Genomic DNA, 21,370 nt, shown 5'->3' with positions numbered 1-21,370 from the left:
TCCCTGTTCCTCTGCCCATAATGGGCACAGCGGTGTGCAGGACAAGTGTGGAGCGGCGCAGGAGTGAGATTTGTGAGGGAGAGGAGGAGGTAATAATAGGAAAGGAGGGCGGGCCAGAGGGGTGAAATAGGTGTGGTTTTCTGGGCACTTGCTGCAGTAACGCCGCCCCTGGGCACTTGCCGAAGCTCATTAGCATAAGTTGTAAAAGTCTCTTTTTTTTTGGACGATTTTGGCAAGGGACAGCACAAATTAAGGTACCGTTGTAATGTGGGCAAGGGAGTCTATAACCTGATCTGAGCGGTCTAAAAGGCTCAGATTAGGTGACAGATTCCCTTTAAAATACATTGTATTCATAACAGTTATTTCATTAGTTTGATACAGTGATTAAAGTAGCATTCCCACAAAAAAAATATTCTCTAACCTGTTAGAAAGGTACATGATGTAAACTAGTCAAGGTAATTTTCTTTCCAGAGAGTGCATTTGTAAGTTATTCCCTCCCTTCTGATCCTCAGCTGTGTCATGTGACCAACGCTTTGACTCTCCAAATAACACAGCATCTTGTGTGTGGATAGGAAGCCAGTTTCTCTATGTATTTCCATGAAAGCCTTAATGTCAGTCTCATAGAATAGAGAAGTAACTGACTTCCTGTCATGTGTCAGTTGGAAATCGGTGTTTGTCACATGACACAGCTGAGGATCAGAAGGGAAGATGGAACTCATAAATACAGTCACTGGTGAAAATTTTTGTGGGAGTGCTTCTTTAAAATTCAGAGCTGGGGCTTACTTCTGTTTTGAGCAACACTGCTAGTTTAGCATTGGTTCCCCTCAGTCTTTTAGAAAATGCTTCCCTTTTAAAAGGGGGTCCAGGCATACTCTGCTGCTGAGTCTGACATTGGGTATCGAGAGACGCAACTGCATGCTGTGCAGTACAGGGGCAGATGCAGCAAGCATCACGCAGATTCATATACTAATTAATGGGACCTGTGCATTATACAGTCATATCAGATGGTTGCCTTTGTATCTGTGCGCCCCTTCTGAAGTTGCATCTCTACATGCTCACTGTTAAGTTGGACAGGAGAGTTTGCCTCCACAAACCTTGGGACTACAGGACTGGGTGCTACAGACTACTAAAAGTCAAATATCTTTGCTTGCTATCTCCCTGCCCATTCTTATCTGCTGCCACACTTGACCTATATATGGCAGCTTAAAGGGGTTTTCCAAGATTCTGATATTGATGGCCTATCCTCAGGAAAGGTCTTCAGTGACTGGGGGGGGGTCTGACTCCCGACACCCCCACTGATTAGCATTGAGCACCACTGCCTCTTCCTAGACCACGGTCATCAATCACATTCAAGTGGACGGAACTGATTTGCAATACTGGAGCGCTGCTGTCTTCTCAAACAGATGATTGACCAGGGTGCCAGGATTCGTACCCCGCCGATCGGATATTGATGACCTATCCTGAGGGTAGGTCATCAATATCAGAATCTCAGAAAGCCCCTTTTAAGTACAGCTAGGCTACAGACAGTAAGAGACTGACAATAGACTGCTTGGACAGGAAGGGTATATCAGTAGGGATTGCAAGTGAAAGACTAGAGCTGTTCGACAGTCAGAATGTCCCCATGCATTGTCTGCTTTAGAGGTCACACAGAGTACATATGTTGGAAAATCATACCAAATCGTATTAACCTTTAACAGCCGTTCTCAGAATATTTATTCAGAAGATGTGTGTTATGTAGCAAATAGTATTCGGCAAAGAGTGCTGAGGATCAACTACCATTAGGCCTCTTTCACACGGGCGTCATTTTTTTTGCCCGGATAAGAGCCGGGTGCGTTGCGGGAAAATGCGCGATTTTTTTCTGCGCAAGTGCAAAACATTGTCATGCGTTGCACTCGCGTGAGAAAAATCGCGCATGTTTGGTACCCAAACCCGAACTTCTTCATAGAAGTTCGGGCTTGGGATTGATGTTCTGAAGACTGTATTATTTTCCCTTATAACATGGTTATAAGGGAAAATAATAGCATTCTGAATACAGAATGCATAGTAAACCAGCGCTAGAGGGGTTAAAAAAAATAAAAAAAAATTTAACTCACCTTAGTCCACTTGCTCGCGAAGCCCGGCATCTCCTTGTGTCTCCGCTGCTGATGAACAGGACCTGGGGTGAGCTGCTCCATTAAATACAGGTTAAGGACCTTCGATGACGTCACTCCGGTCATCACATGGTACGTCACATGATCTTTTACCATGGTGATTCACCATGGTAAAAGATCATGTGATGACCGGAGTGACGTCATCGAAGGTCCTTAAGCTCTATTTAATGGAGTAGCTCACCCCAGGTCCTGTTCATCAGCAGCGGAGACACAAGGAGATGCCAGCTTCGCGAGCAAGTGGACTAAGGTGAGTTAAATTATTTTTTATTTTTTTTAACCCCTCTAGCGCTGGTTTACTATGCATTCTGTATTCAGAATGCTATTATTTTCCCTTATAACCATGTTATAAGGGAAAATAATAATGATCGGGTCTCCATCCCGATGGTCTCCTAGCAACCATGCGTGCAAATCGCACGGCATCCGTACTTGCTTGCGGATGCCATCCGATTTTCACACACCCCATTCACTTCTATGGGGCCTGCGTCACGTCAAAATCGGAAAATATAGAGCATGCTGCGATTTCAACTGAACGCACAAGTGATGCGTTAAAAACATCGCTCATGTGCACAGCCCCATAGAAATGAATGGGTCAGGATTTAGTGCGGGTGCCATACGTTCGCCACACGGATCGCACCCGCACGGAAAACTCGCCCGTGTGAAAGGGGCCTTAGAATCAACGTGGGACCAGCTTGCTCGTTCTGCAAAACACAGGCATTGGCCGTGTGAACCATGCATCAAGATGCAGACCCATTAACTTCAGTGGGTCCACGATCCGCAAGATGTGACGAAAGATAGGACATGTCCTATCTTTTGCTGTGGGGAGGCATGGACCTAGAAGCTCATGGAAGCCTTTCGTGTCTCTGCGCTACAAAAGACAGAACATGTCATGCCTTTCACCGCACCGTGCGGATTGCGGACCCACTGTGGTCCCACAGTTGTGTGAATCGGGCCCAAGAGAGATAGAGATAGATATATAGATTATATATATATATATATATATATATATATATATATATATATATATATATATATAGATTATATATATATATATATATATATATATATATATATATATATATCTTATCTATCTATCTATCTAAAAAAAAAAAAAAAAACGAAGAAATCCAGCGGGAGCATCAACCTGAATGTGGGTGCACTATCCAGCACGAGGTAGCGGCAATACCTCAAGTATTATAGAAGCAAAAAAGAATCCGGAATGCACTCCAAAGTAGACGTGAAATAAGTGATTTATTCACCCATAAAAAGGCACAACTTGCGACGTTTCGGCTCACAGAGCCTTCCTCAAGCATGGAAACAGTGAAAGTGCAGGTTTATAAAAGACATTTCATTAATGTGGAACCAATCAAATGGATGTTAATTGCAACCTCTATTTGATTGGTTCCACATTAATGAAATGTCTTTTATAAACCTGCACTTTCACTGTTTCCATGCTTGAGGAAGGCTCTGTGAGCCGAAACGTCGCAAGTTGTGCCTTTTTATGGGTGAATAAATCACTTATTTCACGTCTACTTTGGAGTGCATTCCGGATTCTTTTTTGCTTATATATATATATATATATATATATATATATATATATATATATATATATATATATATATATATATATATATATATATATATATATATATATAATATTTTTTTTTTTTTACTGCTGCTACAAACAGTCATAGATCTTACAAGCTTTGTCCTGACTGCATTCCCAGACTCCTGAATGGCAGATTGAGCAGTAATATATCCCCTGTTTGTTGTAATGGCAGCCACCATGGCTATCACCATGCTTTTCTGGAAACAGATGGATCAGACATTGTTGGATAGAATTATACTAGAATGAGAGCAGAGCTGCAGTAACCTGGCATAACTCTGCTTCCTGATGCATTTAAAGTCCTAGTTCCAGCACCGGGGGCCACAGTAGACAGCTGATCAGTGGGGGCTGAGTGTCGAACCCCCAACAAGCGGGTGCTGATGACCTCTCCTGAGGATAGGTCAACTATGTCAGGAGCCCAGAAAACCTATTTAAACTGTGTGATTGGAAAGCCTGAGTCATGAGCATCCAAGGCAAATGGGTATAAATGAGTCCTTATTTCATTACATCGCTTACAAGTATAAAGGGATTATTCACAAGGTGTTTCTCTTCCTTAATACTTAACATGACTGCATAGTATGATTACACGATAGCCATGCTGAAATAAAAGGTTTATACACATCAACATACAAAAATCCTCATCTCTGCAAAATTCATGGTTAATCTATGTGCAAGCAGAGTGAAATTGATACCACGCGGATGTAAACCTCCATGTGAATGAACTTCTTGCAGCGGCACATACTGCCAGATATAATTTTAGCATGGGATTATTTTACGTTCAGATTTTTAACCCTTTGATGGCTAGCCAAAAATCTTCACCTTTTTCTAATTCCTATACCAGTCTATACTATTTAGTTGGAACCCATAAAAACCCAAAGGCATGACATGTGAAGTGGCCTGCGGGCAGTCCTGTGATTGCTTAAGAGATACAGATATACTTAGTGTATCAAATCTGGCCTGTGTTTGGCTGATCCATTTGGATATTAAATGTCTTTGACTTGGATTTGATCCTAGAATGGTGAGAACTATGTGGAGGTCCCTGCTGACTCTCAAGCCACCTACGAGAAAGTAAGGATTGTCTTTAAGATAACTTGAATGGAATTATTTTTATCACATTCTCGCGGAGATCTGTACCGTGTCTATCCCATGTTTGTATGTCATGTTTTTTTTTCCATATGATCTGTTGCTTTCATGATACATATGTCTTGGTTGCCATTTCTATGAAATGTAAATGAGGATCTTAATTGTACATTTATAATTATATGTTCCATGTCTGTATTCATAGCCTCCTAATCCGGTACACAGGAGGATGCAACATTCAGACTATAAATAAGTTCAAACGATTTTACAAAAGTTTACCAAATATTGCTTGCTCCAGTTTGAACGTTACATGTGCATTAAAGGGGTTGTCCCATGGAAAATATTCAACAGTTTTCAAACCAGCACCTGTATCTGAATACTTTTGACATTGCATGTCCTTAAAAATGTAGCATAGCCACTGAGTTATTCAATAAAATGTATCTGTATAGCTCTGCTTCTCATTTTTCAAATTTCTCTGTCCGGCTTACTGAGAAGGCCGCACATGCTCAGTTTCTTCCTTCAACTGCCTCCTGAGCTGTGATAGGGAGAGCTGAGACACGCCCCCTTAGCTGCAGCAGAAAAGACACTCCCCTGAGCTGCCAGCTTGATATTATAAATCTAGCAGAGCAGTGAATGAGGAGATCTCTGGATCCATGTGAGGTATAGGACTGGTTTTAGCTTTGTTAGAAAGAGGTTCTCATGTACTATGTATAATTTTTATTTGTCATAGGATAACCCCTTTAATTATCTTGTCCCTGAGGAGCAGTCATGGTTTTGAACATGGTTAAGCTGCCCGTACACATGAGACAAAAGTTGTGGAATGGCCGACATCAGTCTCTTGTCTGACTAAAATGTAATCGGCCATGCTGAAATTGAGTGTTTATGGCATGATCGGTTGAATATGGCAGATGATTTGCCATTATGTTCAAGGACCAGGCAGTTAGTGTAGTCTGGTGGAATCATTCATACGAATGGTCCCATAGATGACTGATCAGACCTAATGCAGCTGATCATTGTCTCAAGTGTATGGCCAGTTGATAGCCACCTCGTGTCTCCATCGTATGGTTGTGCATTGATATATGAAAATGACTTCATTCCATGGTAACAGTCCACAAGACCTCTGCTTGAAAACCAAATTTTTACATTTTTGCTAATAATTCGGAGCTGGAGGTTTACCTCTGCTACAGTCTCCTTGTGGCTGATCCCATACAGTATAACATCTCCTTGTGGCTGCCCCATACACTATAATTTCTCCTTGTGGCTGCCCCCACACAGTATAAAGTCACCTTGTGATTGCCCCCATACAGTATAACGTCGTCTTGTGGCTGCCCCATACAGTATAAAATCTCCTTGTGGCTGCCCCATACAGTATAAAATCTCCTTGTGGCTGCCCCCATACAGTATAAAATCTCCCTGTGGCTGCCCCCATACAGTATAAAATCTCCCTGTGGCTGCCCCCATACAGTATAAAATCTCCCTGTGGCTGCCCCCATACAGTATAAAATCTCCCTGTGGCTGCCCCCATACAGTATAAAATCTCCCTGTGGCTGCCCCCATACAGTATAAAATCTCCTTGTGGCTGCCCCCATACAGTATAAAATCTCCTTGTGGCTGCCCCCATACAGTATAAAATCTCCTTGTGGCTGCCCCCATACAGTATTACATCTCCTTGTGGCTGCCCCCATACAGTATTACGTCTCCTTGTGGCTGCCCCCATACAGTATTACGTCTCCTTGTGGCTGCCCCCATACAGTATTACGTCTCCTTGTGGCTGCCCCCATACAGTATTACGTCTCCTTGTGGCTGCCCCCATACAGTATTACGTCTCCTTGTGGCTGCCCCCATACAGTATTACGTCTCCTTGTGGCTGCCCCCATACAGTATTACGTCTCCTTGTGGCTGCCCCCATACAGTATAATGTCACCTTGTGTTTTTTTTTCTTTTAAATTGGTATTTATCGCAATAAATTTCTTAATATCGTTATTGTCTGAATATTTTTGATATCGCCCAACCCTAGGTCAGGGGAGCTTTATAACTCTGCAGTTAATCATTATATTGCTGGACATATTGCTCAGCTAAGCATGCACACTATTGCTGGTCAGCTCATCACGCATGTGTATGGAGGAGTCGGGAGAAAGAGCTCTTTGACCGAAAGCTGTCTAATGTGTTTGTCCACCTGTAGATATAGCTTTTACTTTGTGACCCTACACTGGTATATGAGGAATTACATGAATAGGTATTCCCTAATATATAACTATTACCAGAATATCTTCCTTTAAGAGCTGGACCATCTCCTTAATAGAGCAGGGATGCTGTAGGGAATTAACATTCCCATGCACATTATTTTACAACAGCTGAAATGTCATCATTGTTAAAAGGGACCTAAACCTTTTCTGAAACCACAAAGGTGCAGCGGTGCTTTTCAGAGTGCTCTGCACCTTTGGGTTTCCTTGGCTGTTCCAACGTGCGGAGTACAGATCCCTTATACTTTCTATAGATCCCTACTCCACATGATGGAACAGTCAAACAGCCAATGAAAACCGATGATGTGGAGTGCTCTAAGAAGTGCTGCTGCACTTTTGTGGTTTCACCTAAGGTTTTAGGTCCTGTCATGGTCTTACCTTGTCCTCATGGTGGCGCTATTTTGGACATGTGCAGACTGCATTCTCTTATAACCTCTGAGTGCATCATCACTTGCCTGCTGCCTGGGCGTTGTACAGTGATGATGTGGCAACACCTGACTAGATCAGTCTGCTCAGGCTTTAGGTTCATTGCCCTTGCGTTTGTTCTCCAAGGTGCATATCTGGCAGTCTGAGCTCCTTGTGTGTTCCTGTGTATGATCTGGCCTGGCGGACATTTCCTCTGGCCCCGCATCGGCAGACGTACCCGCTTTGGACCTGACCCCGGCTTGGACAACTACCCGCTTTTGGACCTGATTCCGGCTTGGACGACTACCTGCATTGGACTTGACCGGCTTCTTCCTAACCTCGCTTTCCCTGATGAATGTTTATTTATGTTCCTTTAAATAAACGACCTTATTTTACCTGCGTTTGCATGTGGTCTGGTTTCCTGGCTCCCGTGACATTGTGACATTGCGCAAGGGCCATGAATCCTGCTGATACTCCCACGCTCCCTATGCTAGTCTCCAGGCTCGATCAACAAGATCACCTTTTGGGTCAGTTCGCACAGGCGTTGCAGACGTTGCTTGCACGCACTGCACACCTTCCTCCTAGTGCTACTGGGACGGTGGTTCCTCCTGCTGTTGCTCCCATTGCCACTCTTGCTCCTGCAGTTACAGCTGAGGTCCCTGTTTCCAGAGGGATGACTGGTTCAGCCCCCCTGCCGCAGCGATAAAACCAAGTAGGCATATATTTTGAGATGGTCCCTCAGGTGTTTCCTTCTAATCGGTCCAACGTTGGCTTCCTGATTTCATTGCTCTCGGACAAGGCCTTGGCCTGGGCGAATCCCTTATGGGAGAACGCTAAACGTATGATACGCGATTTCCCGAGTTTTGTTGCCTACTTTCGTAGTGTATTCGATGTACCTGCTCGTTCTGCCTCTGCCGTAGCTAAATATGCCTCTGAATTTCGTACCCTGGCTGCAGAGGTGGGTTGGAATAATGAGGTACTGGTGGCTGCCTTCACGCATGGTCTCTCTGATGCATTGAAGGACGAGGTTGCGGCTAAGGATTTCCCTGTTGAGCTCGAGGCTCTCGTTTCCTTCCTGATTTTGATCAATACCAGGCTCAGGGAGAGGCCTTCGTTTAAGGAGCACCTGCGGAGACCTCCTACAAGATTGGCTCCTACATTTTCTTTCCCACCCATTCCTCCCACACCTCCCTCACCTCCCACACCTCCTGGGGATGGTGCGTCTGGCAGTGAATCTATGCAGCTGGAATTCATTTGCCTTTCTGAGGCTGAGCGGGCCTTTAGGAAGAGGGAGGGCCGGTGCCTGTATTACGGTCTGTGTGCATTTCCTGAAGTCATGCCCGACCCGTCCGGGAAACGCTCGCACCCAAGGTCCTGTCGGGGGCAGATTTTGGGTGGAATCTCCTTGTCCCCGGCAACCACTGATCAGTTGTCCTCTCCTGGACAAGGGGCACAGCAGTTACTCAAGCATTGGTGGACTCCGGTGCTGGCTGTTATTTTAATGACTGTACATTTGTTGCTTCAAACTCCATACCCCTGCAGCCTCGTGTCACTTCACTGGCCATCGAGGCCATTGATGGGAGACCTCTGCGACCGGCGCATGTTACCCACGAGACTGTTTTGTCTATATGGCGATTGGGGTTGTTCACAGGGAATCTGCCTGTTTTCAGGTTATTTCGTTCCCGTACTACTCCGTGGTTTTGGGGTTCCCTTGGCTTCAGTGGCACAATCTTTGATTGGCAGTCGGCCAAGATCCTCTCTTGGTCTCCACAGTGTGACGCTGTTTGCATAAATGGGCCTGTTGAGGTACTTTGTACCTCCTTAGATTCTGTGTTGCCTCCTGAATATCTTGAGTAAATGGATGTATTTGACAAGATGCACGCTGTTGCCCTTCCTCTCATCGTCCCTATGATTGTGTTGTAGATCCGCAACCCGATGCCATTTCCCCTCGTGGCAGGGTTTATCGTCTTTCCGTTGTGGAGAATAAGGCGATAAGAGAGTACTTTTTCCAGGGACACATTCGCTAGTCCACTTCTCCAGCGGGTGCTGGCTTTTTCTTCATAAAGAAGACTATAGGGTTGACTGTAGGGTTCTCAATCATATCACTGTCAAGAATGCATACTCTATTCCGTTGATTACTGAATTGTTCAACCGCCTCAAGGGAGCAACGGTCTTTACCAAGCTTGACCTAAGGGCAGCATATAACCTTGTTGGTATCAAGGAGGGTGACTAGTGGAAGACCAAGTTTAACACCAGAACTGGTCATTATGAATATCTGGTCATGCCTTTTGGCTTGTGCAATGTGCCTGCTGTCTTCCAGGAGTTCATTAATGATGTATTTCGTGATATGTTGCAACAATGTGTGGTGGTCTATTTGGATGACATCTTGGTTTATTCGGACTCCATTGAATCACACTACCTGTATGTCAGACAGGTGCTTCAACGGTTACATAGGAATGGGCTTTTCTGTAAGCTTGAGAAATGTGAATTTCACCTGTCTCTGGTTGCTTTCTTCGGCTATATCATTTCTGCTGAAGAGTTCTCCATAGACCTTCAGAAGGTTTCGTCAGTTCTGCAATGGCCTCGCCCCAGTGGTCTCCGTTCCATTCAGCGTTTCGTTGGCCAAACCCATCTTAGATCTGACTAAGAAGGGCAGCGATCCCCACAATTGGACGCCTGCTGCTTCCCAGGCTTTTGAGGGCCTCAAGTCTGCTTTTGTTTCGGCTCCGATTCTGTCTCATCCCAATCCTGGTTTGCCCTTTGTCCTAGAGGAGGATGCGTCTGAGACAGGAGTAGGGGCCCTCCTGTCGCAGCGTCGGACATCTAATGGACCCCAGCTTCCTTGTGGGTTCTACTCTAAAAAGATGTCTCCAGCAGAATGCAATTACGAGATTGGAGACAAACAGCTCTTGGTTATCATCCTGGCTCTCAAAGAGTGGAGATACTTGCTCGAAGGTTATGCGGTTCCACTTCTCATTCTTACCAACCATAAGAATCTGATGTATCTCTCGGAGGCCAAGAGGCTTACACCCATTCTTGTCTCGTTTTAACTATGTGGTCTCCTATTTGCCCGGCTCCAAGGCACGTACCACAATTAAAGGACTGCCGGTCATCCTGGTAAGAACCAGATGTCCTGGGCTGTTTCCCGTCTGTACTGGTGGCCGTCGCTCCGCACTGATGTTTCTGCGTATGTGGCTGCATGTTCTGTCTGTGCACAGAACAAATCTTCCCGCTGCCTACCCTTGGGTCTACTGCATACCATTTACAATGGGGAGAGTCCCTGGTCTCACCTGGCCATGGATTTTATTGTGGAACTTCCTGCATCCCGAGGTTACACGGTTATCCTCATGGTTGTCGATCGGTTCTCCAAGATGTGCCACTGTGTTCCGTTTAAGAAGCTGCCTACCACTCAGGAGCTGGCCTCGGTGTTTGCCAGGGAGGTCTTCCATTTTACACGTGCTGCCTAAAGAAGATGGTCTCAGACCGCGGGAGCCAGTTTGTCTCTAGGTTCTGGCATGCCTTTTGTTCTCAGTTGGGTGTTCACCTCTCCTTCTCCTCAGCCTACCATCCGCAGTCTAATGGTGCCACTGAGCATTCCAACCAAGCCCTGAAGCAATTTATCCGCTGCTATATCTCTCACCATCATGACAATTGGGTGGATCTGCTGCCCTGGGCGGAGTTTGCCAGGAACCCTGCCATTAACTCCTCCTCCGGAATGTCTGTTTATGGCGAATTTTTGTTTCCAACCCTCTGTGTTGCCTGAGTCATTCTTGCCACAGGACATTCCGGCTGTGGAGGATCATCTTCGTGCCCTCCGTTCCTCTTCCTCGTTACGGGTTTCTCCTCAGGGTCAGAAGCTCCAGGCTGACGGTAGGCGTTTGCCTGCTCCTTCGTACCGAGTTGGGGAGAGGGTGTGGTCATCGACGCGTAATCTCAACCTCAAGGTGCCTGCTCCGAAACTGGTCCCACGTTTTGTTGGACCTTTTCGCATCCTCCGTAAGGTGAACCCGGTTGCCTATGCCCTTGACCTTCTTCCTGGCATGTGTATCTGCAACGTCTTCCACGTGTCTCTTTTGAAGCCACTGGTTTGCAATCGCTATGCCGCTTCACTTCCTCGTCCCATTCCTGTGGGCAATCTTATGTTTGGGCGCCCTCCCCTTCTCCGTGCTTTCCATACTCTTTCCGCAGAAACCGTTTTTTGCTCCGCTGAGGAGGGGCCATTGAGGGGAGGGTACTGTCAAGGTCTTACCTTGTCCTCAAGGTGGCGCCATTTTGGACATGTGCAGACTGCAGTCTCTTATAACCTCTGAGTGCATTATCACTTGCCTGCTGCCTGGGCGTCGTGCAGTCATGATGTGGCAACACCTGACTAGATCAGTCTGCTCAGGCTTCAGGTTCATTGTGTTCCTGTGTATGATCCGGTCTTGCTGACGTTTCCTCTGGCTCTCGACCCCGCATCGGCAGGCGTACCTGCTTTGGATCTGACCCCGGCTTGGACGACAGCCCACTTTGGCCCTAACCTCGGCTTGGACGACTACCCGCTTTGGACCTTGTTCTGACTTGGACGACTACCTGCATTGGACTTGACTGACTTCTTCCTAACCTCTCTGTCCCTGATGAATGTTTATTTATGTTCCTTTAAATAAACGACCTTATTTTACCTGCGTTTGCATGTGGTCTGTTTTCCTGGCTCCCGTGACAGGTCCCCTTTTAAACACCTCAGATTTTCAATAACTATAGCCGTTCCATCTGATGATATTCCCCACACTACACATGATTTTCTGTTAATGCCCCTTCACGAGAAGGAATGCTTGTTTTTAGGAGGAAATCTTTGTCTATGGCCAGCTTTGATGTTCCACTTTAAAATATGTTTATTTTTTTGTCTTTCAGTTACCAGTAGTTATTAGGGTACCTAGGCTGGAGTATTCTGCTGTTAAATTATGTGTGATGCCTTTTTCATTATTGGGCTTTGGAGATATAATCGTACCTGGTAAGTAAAAAATGAATAAAAATAATTACATTTTTATTTTCATTATGTAATACCGGTATTCTGCTTAATGTGTTACAAGAAACCTGCTGCATTCTTGCTGCAATTCTTATTTTGGCAACCAGATGGCAGGCCAACATAAAAAATTAGCAATATACAGTAATAAACTCATTTTAAAAATCCCTGATTGTTCAAAATGAAAAATAAATAAACAAATTTTATAGGCTGATATGAGCTTCAAAGTCATTACAATTTTTTTTAAAATATATAAAAAATAAATAAAAAAAGTTTCTGTATAATAAAAAAACAAATACCTAAATAACAAAAAATATAAACATCATGGGTATCACTGCAACCAAAAATGCCCTTTTTTCCAATATGGCAAATGGTGTAATGGGAGAAAGGGGTCAAAATGTCCAAAACTACAAATTGTCTCACAAAAAATGAGCCCCCACAAAGCTCAGTAGATATAACTATAAAAAAGTTATGGGGGTCAGAATATGGTGACAGTTTTTAAATTTCTTTTTACACTATTTAGACATAAAAAATATATAGGTAAGATTATGAGATGGCTCACCCCTTGGACAACAATTGGGAAGGGTGCACCTACAAGGAAGGTTACACCCAATCTTCAAGGAATAGTATATAAATAGGAAAATAGTAGGGCACACCTACACTTGGATACACATAGGAGATTTGTTAATTTTTTTTTATTCAAGCACACATATAAAATATGCATAAAACTGGATTAAACATATATTCGCATGCTATACATTTAGTAATATTGGTAAAATAAATAAAATGGTGGAATCCACACTATGATACAACTCATACGTATAGTCCTGGAGTAGGAGGGATAAAGAAGGATAACATCTTCCTAAGGCTCTATTTGTCCGTAATGCAGTGCTCACAGAAACAAGTCTAAATATTCAGCTCTTTTTGTATAGTTCGTATATCCCTCCTACTCCAGGACTATACGTATGAGTTGTATCATAGTGTGCATTCCACCATTTTATTTATTTTACCAATATTACTAAATGTATAGCATGCAAATATTTGTTTAATCCAGTTTTATGCATATTTTATATGTTTGCTTGAATAAAAAATTTAACAAATCTCCTATGTGTATCCAAGTGTAGGTGTGCCCTACTATTTTCCTATTTATAAAAAATATATACATCTGGTGTATCGTTGTAATTATAGTGACCCAGAGAATGAAGGGCATGGGTCAGTTTAGCCGCAAACGAAACGCCGTTGGAACAAAACCTGTAAAACGGTGGAGGAATTGCGTTTTGTTTTTCCAATTCCACCCCATTTGGAATTTTTTACAGCTTCCCACTACATTTTATGCCATAATTAATGGCAGAATTAGAATGTACAAGTTGTCCTGCAAAAATAAGCCCCATACAGCTATATAAAAAGGTTATGGCTCAAGGAAGATAGGGAAGAAAAATGAAAACGCAAAATCGAAAAAAACCTCTGGTATCCTAAGGGTTAAAAGTAGATTTTTAGTCAATGCCATTTGCTTTTTTTTTTTTTTTTTTTTTTTTTAACTTTAGATGCATTGCAGCAATAAATGGTTGTCAGGGTGTTCATGGTCTTTTTGGGTTTCTAGACATGGGCCTGTTGCTAAAGTATATTAGTTGTTCCTTTCACTTGTACTTGATCCCATAAATGAGTGTTTGTAGAAGGTTTAATGTAGAGTTATGTGGATAAATCTTGCGTGCTGTAATTAAGCCCCAGCTTTGTGTTTGCATTGTAGGCCTGTTGGTAGCATATTGCAGAAGATTTGACGTACGATTTACCTCTACTAGTACATATTACATATCCTGCACTATAGGTATGTAAGATATTGGTATAGTGTGAACTTCTGATTTGTGAGCAAGGATAAGGCTACTTTCACACTCGCGTTTTGGCTTTCCATTTGTGAGATCCGTTCAGGGCTCTCACATGTGGTCCAAAACGGATCAGTTTACATTCTAATGCATTCTGAATGGACAAGGATCCGCTCAGAATGCATCAGTTCAGTCTCCATTCATTCCGCTTTGGAGAGGGACACCAAAACGCTGCTTGCAGCGTTTTGGTGTCTGTCTGGTGAAACTGAGCCAATCGGTTCTGACACACAATGTAAGTCAATGGGGACGGATCCGTTTTCACTGACACAATCTGGCACAATAGAAAACTGATCCGTCTCCCATTGACTTTCAATGGTGTTCAAGACAGATCTGTCTTGGCTATGTTAAAGATAATACAAACGGATCCGTTCTGAATGGATGCAGTCGGTTGTATTATCTGAACGGATCCGTCCCTGATGGATCCGCACAAAACGCTAGTGTGAAAGTAGCCTTATTTGCATGGTGGATTCATTTGCAGTCCACATATTTGGGGATGGTTTATTAGATCAATAGGCATTAGATGCGGTTTTCTACAATACTGTATAGTGTGATCATGTAGAGCTCCTCCCGTTGCCATCTGTCGGCTGATAATGTTAATATTCTCTTGTAGGTTATGCTGTGGGGATGATTTTGACTTTAGTAATTCTGATTGTAATGAACATGGGGCAGCCAGCCCTGCTGTATCTCGTGCCTTGCACCCTTCTCGCCAGTTCTCTCGTTGCCTGGAGAAGAAAGGAAATGAAAAAGTTCTGGAATGGCGGCTGCTATGAGGTATTAACCACTAAAGTCCTGTGCTGTCAGTGCACAATTCATGAAGCGTACCTACAAACCGCAGGGGATCCAGAAACCATTTCCAGATTTAATTTATTACATAAGGAGGATAAATATTTTGTTGGTCCTTGAGATATCCCTAGGAGAAAAGACACTAACACGTTGCAAATCCGTCCATCTTCCGGATTTCCTGATGTCACTATACTAGCGGCTGATAGTGATCTCCAGCCTGTGGTTCTCCAGCCGCTGTGAAACTGTAACTCCCACCATGCTATGCTAGGGGTTGTAAGTTCATAAGAGCTGGAGACCCACTGGCCCAGACAGATCAATTTGATTTTGCATTTGTTCTTTAAAAATACAACTACCGTACTTATTGTGTCCTGTGCTCGTCTGTGCGCTGCTCAGTCTCTGAGAGCAGTCACTGCAGGGAGAGAAGATAATACGTCGGACCACATTCTGCTGTAGGTGTATTGGTTGATATATTGGAGAATTGAACAGACGTCTGCCGTTGTGACAGTTTCTCAGATTAAAAGGGTATTCCCATCTAGACATTTATAGTATAATAATATTAATCTGAAGTGTTTATTTCCCCAACACAGGGGACATTTTGGTCAATTGGAGCAGCAGTTCAGTCATGCACCCTGCCTATCTGATTGGGGGAACAGGACCCCTGTCTCAGCAGTCTGACCCCCTGTGATCAGTTAGTTATCTTCTACACTGTGGATAGAGGATAACATCAAGTTAGATGTTAGAGCAGCGTAAACTGGTGACTGCTGTATTTTTCATGAATTCACTGGTGATCATCTCCAGTGGGATTGAAAATCACTGTTGTGTATCACCTACCCCATTGGGAATTCTTGTATATCCCTCACCATGACTAATTGGCGTCTTTCTTCCTATACACAGTATATAGTAAGGAATGACACTCGGATATTTACTTATTCTACTTATCTTATTTGCCCCTTACCGACAACCGTATTCACAGCAATGCAGATTCCCATTGGAATACACTGGGACGCAGATGTGCTTTTGTTTTTTTTTTCTCATGGATTGCAGCATGGAATATAAGTCAACATTTCATGACATCTAAAGGGGTTGTCTCACTTCAGCAAATGGCATTTATTATGTAGATAAAGTTAATACAAGGCACTTACTAATGTATTGTGATTGTCCATATTGCCCCAATGCATTCTGAGTGGATGCGGATCCGCTCAGAATGCCTCAGTCTGGCACCGTTTGGCCTCCGCTCAGCAGGCGGACACCCGAACGCTGCTTGCAGTGTTCGGGTGTCCGCCTGGCCGTGCGGAGCCAAACGGATCCGTCCAGACTTACAATATAAGTCAATGGGGACGGATCCGTTTGAAGTTGACACAATATGGTTCAATTTCAAACAGATCCGTCCCCGATTGACTTTCAATGTAAAGTCTGGACGGATCTGTCTGACTAACTTTCAGACTTAGAATTTTTTCTGAAATATAATGCAGACGTATCCGTTCTGAACGGATCGCATCGTCTGCATTATAGGAGCGGATCCGTCTGTTCAGACACCAGACGGATCCGCTCCGAACGCAAGTGTGAAAGTAGCCTAAGCTTTGTGAACTTACGGAAAGAGAAGCACAGAGGAAGGACTTATTTTTGTGCTCTGTTTTGGAATCTTATCTCTGCTGTTACACATGTCCATTCAGATTGATCCAAGTCCTATGGTTTGAAGTCACCAGGTGGCAGCATACATTCTGCCAGCACTGGCCTACATTTACTGATACTGTCTAGATCAGGGGTGTGCAACCTTTTTTGTCTGGGGGCCGCATTGTCATATCGCTCTATTTCAAAGGGCCGCAAAAAAGTTAATTAGCACTTGTTTGCATTAGCCTATTACACAGGCTAATGCAAAGTGACTAGGGAGGAATGATCACTACCACAGTCATTCCTCCCTCATTCACTTCTATTGATTATCGGTGACACATTCCTGATTACACAGTGAGATGTGCTGACGATAATTGTATATCTTTCATCCAGAAAAAAAAATGCTAATCAGCCGACAAACAAGTGATTCCTTGTTTATGGGCTGATCAGCAGCACGATTATACCGGCCAGATATCAGGAATGAGCGCTCCTACGAACTCTTGTTCCCAGTAGTTGTCCTGAATATCGTGCCGTGTAACAGGAGCTTAGAGATTTCATGGTAAAAAATTATTTTTAACATATTTCTGCAGCCTGGGCCTGAAACAGAAGATTCATACGTTCCTGCTCCATGCCGCTCCCGCTATCTACATCTTCTGGTTCCGACCCTGTTTACATCCGGTTGGATATGGGCATAGTCACTTGTATCTCTCCAGCCCATGACTGGCCTCAGTGGTGATGTGGCCACAAGCAGCGTTTCACTGCTGAAGCCAGTCATTTGCTAGAGAGGTGCTCTGGGACCGGAGGATGGAGACAGCGAGAGCAGCACGGAGCAGGAAAGTAGGAATCTTCTGTGTCAGGGGCTATGCTGCAAGAACTTGTTAAAAATCATTTTAACTAGGAAACTCCTTTTTAGTGGCGATGTTTCCTTCCTGCCTCCTATTTACAAATGAGCGCTTTACTTCACTGCAGAGGACAGCGCTCACTGGTTTTTACCGCCTCCTGTGCCACCAGGTGCCCTGCAATAATCAGTAAGCATTTTCCCTGAAGGCTCACGCACACGGCCATTGTTTTAGTCCGCATCTGAGACGCATTTTTTTTATTATTCACTTCAACGGGGCCGCAAAAGATGTGGACAGCACTCCATGTGTCCGTCTGACGAAACTGAGCCAAATGGATCTGTCCTGACTTACAATGTAAGTCAATCGGGACGGATCCGTTTTTACTGACACAATATGGTGCAATTGAAAACTGATCCGCCTCCCATTGACTTTCAATGTAAGTCAAAACTGATCCGTTTGCATTTTTTTGTTCATGGTAATGCAAACGGATCCGTTCTGAACGGATACAAGCGTTGGCATTATAGGTGCGGATCAGTCTGCAGATACCAGACGGATCCGCACCTAAACGCAGGTGTGACAGTAGCCTAACCTTAGTCTTAAACTGTGCCCTTGTCAGGGTAACAAAAAAACTTCTTAATACCGATGTAGTAGCGTTACCCCTCATGCTTTCTGAGATGTGTTATCTAAACTAAGCAAACGCCTTCAAATTGCTTTTCAATGGCTTTTGTTTCAAGATAACGCGATGATTTAAGAAATTTGAGTTAAGCGTTTGAGTGCTAACCCTGCTACATCATGTAAATGTGTTGCAAAGCATGTACAACAGATTTATTTGTGCAAATTTCTCCAGAATTCTGTGGCGCCTCAACATAACTACAGCAGATCCACCTCCAGCTATAGGGCTTATTAAGACCAGTGTCTAAAACGCTGGTGTTAATAAATGTGCCCCATAGTCTGAATGTTTTGCACAGCATGAATGTGCCTAGATGTACTTAATTTTCTTAGTGCAAAGCCCATTGGAGCAAAAATTGTTGAAAATGGGCATGAAAAACTGAAAGTGTGAATGTAGCCTAAACCGTCTCTAATAAATTACTTGCTAATTAGCCATTGTAAAAGACATATAATGGGTTTGTGGTTGTACTTGACATCTTGATGTTAAATGGCTAAGAAATTTGCCCGTTGAAAATTAAGAAACTTATGCTAACACTGGTCAATCTTCTTATGTGGGGCTGCTTGCAAATTTTGGTTTTTGTTACTTTTATAACCTGTTATTTTTCTGTTCTCCACATTCAGTGTACAATAATAATTTTTTTCTCTCCTGTGTGATATAGATAATGGATCAAACAGATAACACTGTCAGTGAAGAAAATATTATACGAGACGAAGAACAAGAAGAACCATGATGTAACCGTTATGCTGTGCAGTTATTTTATACTGAAATCCAATATTTCTGCTTGGTTTTAGAATGTTTTCCTGATTTTATCCCATTACAAAATGTAATCTAAAGCATTTTCTAGAATTTTTTTGTATCCTATATAAATCTGAGGGAGGATTGTAATACTGTGAGAGATTTTTTTCCATTTAATTGTGCCTTATTTGACTTGGGAAAGGTCTTAAGATCTATGCACGCTGAAAGAAAATGGTATTGTATTTCTTGCCTCTTCATCTCTAGCATTGGACCTGGAGTTCTTAAAGTGTACCGCCTGATCAGTATACAAATAGCGTAAACTGACTCAGTGATGTAATGCATACAGATCTTTAAAGGGGTTATCTGGCAAATAAATGTTGCTAACCTGTTCTCAGGATACGTCATCAATGTCTGATCGGTGGATGTCCAAATCCTAGCACCCCTGCTGTAAGCTTTTTAAAGGGGCTGCAAGGCTCTAAGCAGCGCTGCAGCCTCTTCATAGTTTACATTGTACAGCGGTTGTGCTTGGTATTGCAGCTCAAAAGCATTCATTTGAATGGGACTGAGATACACAAAAGCCAGGTGAACGACGGAAGGTTGGACTCCAAACAATCAGATATTAATAGCATACACTGAGTATAGGTGATCATGTATTTTAAATCCTGGAAACCCCCTTTTATTCTGTTGACTTTTAGTAAATATTGTGTTGTGTGTGTGAACTGCAAAAATCTAGACGTAGCGTGCCCACTGTCTTCGTTATTCAGTAAATGGGGCTTGCCAGAAAGCAATTATTGACTCCTACTGAAAAAATGATTATGATGCCTTGATAGCGCACACTGTTTCTAGATTTCTGCCGCAGCACTGAGCACAGGAGATCAGTGATACAGGAGCATTTAACAGCAGAATGAAAAAGTTATGGAGAATTAAACTTTTTAGTTGTCTTATTTTTTTGCACACTTTAAAGGGGTTGTCCAGGATTAGTAAAACATAGATGTCTTCTTCAAAAAGCAGCACCACACCTGTCCATAGCTTATGTGTGGTATTGCAAATAAGCCCCATTTGCTTCAATGGAGCGAAGATGCAGTGCCAGACACAACCGGTTTCTGGAAGAAAGCAGCCATGTTTTTGTAATCCTGGACAAATTGTCTAAGCCTGCACTATAATGTACTTGTATGTGTGTACCTTCTGCTTAAATAGTTGTGCCATGATGAACTTCTTTCCATCAAGCAGACGGTTTTTACATTATCCTTGCTGTGATTCTGTTTATCTGATTTGTATTTTGGATGCTGTATGTTGTGCGCTGCAATACTTCACGACTATCGCTGTTCATGGAAAGTTAAAGGCAACGTGTTGGCATATTTATGCTGCCCTCTGAGTAATATGAAGTAGTGTCAGGCATGCTGATTTCAGCAGTGTGCCCCTTAGTGTTGTCTGTGCTGGAAACATGCAGATTATTAGTTGGAGCACAATGCCAGCGTGAGCTATGGGCTTCCCTCTCGCCCATCTGCCACCGATTGGCATCTTTTTCAGGCTTCATACACACAACCGTGTACATTTTGCGGTCATGTGCATGAGGCGTCACTATTCACAATAATTGGAAGAAAGCGGTCAATTCATGTCAGGGGAGTTCACAGCTCATGAAGTTTTCATGTTGGCGTTTGTACCCCTGCAGTTGACTGCTGTTCCCTAAGATAAGCTAGGCTCTCTTCCTTGTCACCTCAGTACAGTCTCCGTAGACCTACCTACTACTTCCTGGGCTGTCTTCTTGAGTCTTGCCTATAGATGGTGTCCTTGGTTGACAAGATGTTGTTTGGGACTATTGTACTAGTTATACAGGAATGTGGGCATGTTTCCATTGCAGCAAATGGACCATGGCTCTAAAGCCTGGAAGAACTGCCGGCAGATGTCAAGAGGCAAATGATCAGCAATGTAGTAATGAGTCCTCCTACTGTTAAAAGGCTTCTGTGCATTCTCTGCTTGAAGATGTTTAGATCAAAATTTTGAACTTCAGTTTAAAGGTGATTTATGCTTAGGATAAGTCATAAATATCAGGTAGGTGGGGATCTAAAGCCTCATTCACAGGTCAGTATTTTGGTCAGTGATTGTGAGCCAAAACCAGGATTGGAGGCTACACAGAGATAAGGTATAACCCTGGGTTCACACCTGAGCGTTTTACAGCGCGTTCAAACGCGCTGTAAAACGCTCAACACATGAAAACCAATGCTTCCCTATGGCCCTGGTTCACACTTGAGCGTTTTACAGCGCGTTTGAACGCGCTGTAAAACGCCCTACGCTCAAACAAGTTCTTGAACTTTTTTTGGGGCGTTTGTCGCGCGTTTTGGCCCATAGACTCATTGGACAACACTGCA

General features: G+C 43.4%; 1 protein-coding gene across 2 annotated transcripts in view; it reads left to right on the top strand.

Moving 5' to 3' along the window:
• The window catches only part of SPPL2A (signal peptide peptidase like 2A), a 49,374-nt gene extending 28,217 nt beyond the window's left edge, over positions 1-21,157 (top strand). The window contains exons 12-16 of one of the 2 annotated variants that reach the window (XM_044279605.1): positions 4,768-4,821; positions 12,372-12,471; positions 14,231-14,308; positions 14,974-15,134; positions 18,925-21,157. In XM_044279605.1, the coding sequence (XP_044135540.1) occupies positions 4,768-4,821; positions 12,372-12,471; positions 14,231-14,308; positions 14,974-15,134; positions 18,925-18,996 (465 nt within the window). In that variant the 3' untranslated portion in view covers positions 18,997-21,157. The remainder of the gene's footprint in view (positions 1-4,767; positions 4,822-12,371; positions 12,472-14,230; positions 14,309-14,973; positions 15,135-18,924) is intronic. The other variant, XM_044279606.1, reaches the window with a different exon arrangement.
• Positions 21,158-21,370: the final 213 nt, after the last annotated feature.

Source organism: Bufo gargarizans, chromosome 2, assembly GCF_014858855.1.
Source record: "Bufo gargarizans isolate SCDJY-AF-19 chromosome 2, ASM1485885v1, whole genome shotgun sequence".
NCBI lineage: Eukaryota > Metazoa > Chordata > Amphibia > Anura > Bufonidae > Bufo > Bufo gargarizans.
This window is presented reverse-complemented; position numbering and strand designations above follow the sequence as displayed.